This window comes from Dromiciops gliroides, chromosome 6 (assembly GCF_019393635.1).
Source record: "Dromiciops gliroides isolate mDroGli1 chromosome 6, mDroGli1.pri, whole genome shotgun sequence".
Lineage (NCBI taxonomy): Eukaryota > Metazoa > Chordata > Mammalia > Microbiotheria > Microbiotheriidae > Dromiciops > Dromiciops gliroides.
Window position 1 is genome coordinate 26,620,219 of NC_057866.1, and position 4,504 is coordinate 26,624,722.

General features: G+C 53.2%; 1 protein-coding gene across 1 annotated transcript in view; it reads right to left on the minus strand.

Moving 5' to 3' along the window:
- Positions 1-551: 551 nt before the first annotated feature.
- EXT2 (exostosin glycosyltransferase 2) overlaps positions 552-4,504 on the minus strand; it is a 169,843-nt gene continuing 165,890 nt past the window's right edge. The window contains exon 14 of the mRNA XM_043972175.1: positions 552-1,281. Coding sequence (XP_043828110.1) covers positions 1,143-1,281 — 139 coding nt within the window. The 3' untranslated portion in view covers positions 552-1,142. The remainder of the gene's footprint in view (positions 1,282-4,504) is intronic.

Consider the following 4,504-nt stretch of genomic DNA (forward strand, 5'->3'; position numbering starts at 1 on the left):
CATCTAGGAGAAGCCGCTGAGGATCAGCTTTTTTTCATTTGGGACTTTGGCTTGGTGGGGGATAGAGAAAAGGTGGACAGAGAAAAAGAGAGGAAAGTAGATAGAAAGTAGATGGACGTTTCTGGTGTTACAGGATCCCATGTGTTGTCTTTACTCTTTAATAAACTCTTGCTGAATTTATCAGTAATCTTAGCCAGTTTCCCCCCCAAAACTGGGGGGGGGCAGGCCAGGACCCACATTTAGATTTTAAACATCACACTTTCTAGGCCTGTTTGGAGGCCTTTTACTGGGCCAGAGGAAGGAGTTTGCTGTGTTGCTTCCCGATACTCTACCATCTCGGCTCTGCTTCCAACCATGAGTTATCTGAAGTAGCCACTCTAACATTCTACCTTCTGGTGCAGTATTCCTATTGAAGGCAATGGAAATGATAGATTCCACTCATATCTCTTTCCAGATCGAGGCAGCCAGTCCTAGAAATACATCCACATATATAGAGAAGAAAGATGTCCCTTTATGGCTGACCACATTGCTATTAAATGACAAACAAGGGGAAAAGGTAAAAAAAAAAATTTAATTATATCAAAAAGCCAGACCATGGAACAATGGTACACAAGGGACTCCAAGCCCCTCCTCCTGAACCAAGTCGCACCACCCTGGCTTGCAGCCAATGAATTATCTAGAAATCATCACCTGCTGTTTGGTATCTGAACCCAAGTCAAGGCTTTCCCCCCAAAGAGCTGACTGACTCGAAACAAGGAAGAGTGAGACCGGGATGCTTTTTCCATGACTTCCTGAAGCTAAAGACTGTAGGCAGGCAACGTCTCAAGTGTGCCAACCCTAGAGCAGACAGGCAGTGCCAACATGTCGGAAGCCCTGGCACTTCAGTCGACACCATGGACTCGGTCTTCCATTTTGCATTTTCAAATGGGTTCACTAGAGCCCATAATGCATGTCAACTCAGACGGCCACCATGTAGATACCCAGGCCTGCCTTCTGGGGGAAGGTAGGAAAGGTGATTACTATATCCCCACATTTGGGAAGTCAGACCCCGCCCCCCCAGCCCTTGCCCAGGTAGCCCAGCTCCATGGAGCCCTGAGTCCCTTGTTTCTCTTTAACCCTTGGTCCTCTAGCAGTCATATCTTTCATAAGCTGCCAATGTTGGGGAAGCTCTTCAGCTTTTCCGGGAAGTCATCTTTATACAGGACTGGGTCAGCTCGATGCTCTACCACCTTGAGGGGCATGGTCCCGAAGACAGAGGCAAACTTGTTGATGCATTCGGATCTGCAGAAAGAGGGCATGCAAAAGGCTGAGAGAGAAGCACAACAGCAGCAGCAACGGTTACATTTCTATCGGGTTTGACCCTCACAACCACCTGGGCAGGCAGTGATGAAACAGAGGCAGACGGAGGGGAGTATCTGAGGCCTGGTGAGGTCTTTCTGACTCTTAGTCACCTCATCCTGCTCTCTCCTATGTCCAGATGACCACACCAGACAACAGAGGGAGATCTCGTCTGAAGGCTGACCCTCTGTTTCAGGAAGGGGTCAATCGGGCTTTACCCAGTTCCCTTCATCCAGAAGCAGGGCTCTGAGCTCCTCAGTGGGAATGGTACAAGAGGAGAGGGAAAAGGAGGGAGAAAAAGAGAAGGGAAGGGATGCTGCCAGAAAGCCTAGCGCACTTCCCCTCCCCCTGAAATTCCAGTCATTCTTCCAGCCATGTTCAAGCACATGCTGTAAACCAAGGTGGATTAGCTGCCAAGATGTCTCTTAACTCTTTGGCTGCCAGTCAGAAAGAGGGCAAGGAGGAGAGAGGAGAGAGGAGAGAGGCAGCTATACTTGTCTGTGTTTGGCTTAAAAGCAGGGAGGACCGCACAGGAGCAAATGGAAGGGACACACGGAAGAAATATCTGAACGCTGAGGAAAGCTGGGTGCTCTCCCTAGTCGTGTCCCATGCCAGCTCACAAGCCGCTGTGGAGCCACGGACAAGACACTCACCCTCCCTTAGCATCAGTTTCCACATCTGTAAAGTAGGGAAATCATCCACTGCCTCTCTCCCTGTGAACTCGTGAGGACTATTTGAGGGACGGGGGCACAGGGCCAGCTTCTCTGGGCCTGCTGGGTGTGAGACATGAGCAGGCTCCACAGGCTGGGGTCTCCTCCAGCGACAAGGCCCAGCCTCAGCGACAAGGCCCAGCCTCAGCGACAAGGCCCAGCCTCAGCGACAAGGCCCAGCCTCAGCGACAAGGCCCAGCCCCAGCGACAAGGCCCAGCCCCAGCCCCAGCGCCAGCTGGGCCACATTCCGTTACCTTCGGGAGAGCTGCCCCGCCCTGCTTGGCCAAAAGAAGCGGCAGGAAGGGAGGCTGCGGACTCTGGGACCGCACTGCCCCTTCCCCTCCTGCTCCCCTGGAGCCCTGCGAGAGACTCCTCTGAGGTGAGGGTCAGGCGCTCCAGGGGAGCCTTCCCAAGCCGTCTGGGGCCCTCACACCCGCTGAGTGTGACATCTGTGGGATGGGGATGGTTCCAGCCCCAGCCCTGGCCCAGGGGGACTCCCCAGCACCCCCAAAGAGCAAACAAGACATCCCCACCCCCCGAACCATAAAAACATCCTTTGAAGTAGAAGGGACGTCGAGGCTGGATTTCAGAAACGTCAGCTCCCTCTCTCTTCAGCGCTAATTAATACGAGGAGCTTCCTTGGGGAGGCCTGGATGTCGAGGCAGTGAGAAGCAAGAAGGAGCTTCTAACAAGCACTCAGACTTATTGGTGAGCTGGGAAGAATATTCTCACAAATGGCCGAAGATTGCTGAGAGATCGAGAGTGATGACGGAGGGCATGAGCTTCACGCTGGCCAAGCACAGCATATGTGTGAGCTTGCCCTTCTCCCTGTGGGGCCTCAGGGAGACTGAGGCAGTCTTCCACAAGAGAACTCCCTTGGGCACCAGGGGCCCAGAGGGCTGCTCCCAGGCCAAGCACTCTCCGGCTCTGTGAGCTGGGGCAGCAGCCTGGGCATCCCCACGTCATTCTTACAGGGAAGGCCTCAGGACACTCCGGAGGTGTGCTAGCACAAGGCAGAGGCATCTAGCCAGAAGCAGTGTGAAAAAACCCTGGCTTATTGCCTGCCTCTCAGTTGGTCAGCAAGCATTTATGAAGCCCTTACTATGTGCCAGGCACCACACTAAGTGCTGAGGAGACAAAGAAAGGCCAAACATAGGCCCTTCCCTCCAGGAGTGCAGTGTGATGGGGAGACAGCAGACCACCAACCATGTCCACGTGAAATGCACCCCCAGCAGGCGGAAGGCCTGTTCAGAGGGGAGCTCCTAGCAGTGGGGAGGGGGTGCCAGGACCCAAAAAAGCCTTCCATAGAAGGTGGGGTTTGGCCCAGTCTTGAAAGAAGTTGGGGAAACAAGGAGGAGCTGGAGATGAAGTGAGAGGATGCCCCAGGCAGTCAGGAGGTGAGGGAAACTGGAAAGGAGGGAAGGAGACAACTTGCGAAGGGCTTTCAATGCCAGAAAGGTCCCAGGGAGCCACTGGAGCCGAATGTGTGTTTCAGAGGGACATCACAAACTCCTCCGGGCACAGTTTTTAAGAAGACGGTACAGAGCAATGTGAAAAATAGACATCTTTCATCTCGTCTCTCATCCTATGCTGATGTCAGGGGGCATGGCTTAAAGACCCAGCAAAGGAGGCTCAGTGCCACAGGCTGCTCTTCAGGGTCGGGTGAGATGATCTCTAAGGTGGTCCTAGAATATGGTGCCTTGTGCTTTATGAAGCCCTTCTTGGCCCAAGCCCCAAAGCCCAGATCCCATCCCAGAAGGTGGCGGCAGGTGACAGAGTGTGAAGCTCTCTCCAAGGATGGAGGTGGGCTAGGAGAGGACGGAATTATCAGGGAGCTTGGCTTGGCTCCCTGGCCACAACCTTGGCGGCCCTTAGAAGCATGAGGCAACTTTGGTAAAGTGAGGCTGGGAGTGGCTGTGTGTGCCCCTCTACCAGAAAGAAGGGGGCGGAGCGGGGGGGGGGGGAAGGAATTAACATTTATGGCGTCCACTGAGTCTGAAGAATGTTTTCTTTTATCTTCCCTACCAACCGCTGGCCCTTGAGGAGGGGGTCGCCTCCCTTGAATAATAATGGTCTCTACTGCATTGCCAGAAGAACATATTTCTTAATTCCTTCTACCTGTGTCCACTCAGAAAGAGCACTAGGGATAAGAGAAAGTGTGGCCCAGTGGTAATAACCCTGGTGTGAAATCTGAGCTCTTGGGTTTGAAGCCTCGCACTGCCATGTATTCCCTCAGTAAAGCCGCTTCATTTCTCATCTGTGAAATTCAAGGGTTAGCCTAGCTCCCCTCTGCTGCTTGGTCCCTGTGCTGGTTTCTTATGAAATTCTGGCCATCACCACATGTGACTGCCGATAACCCCAGAGGGCATGAGAAGGTCCACTAGTCACTAACTGCCCCCATCAATAACTCTTTCTGATTGGGGCAGTTAGGTGGTGCAGTGGATAAAGCACCGGC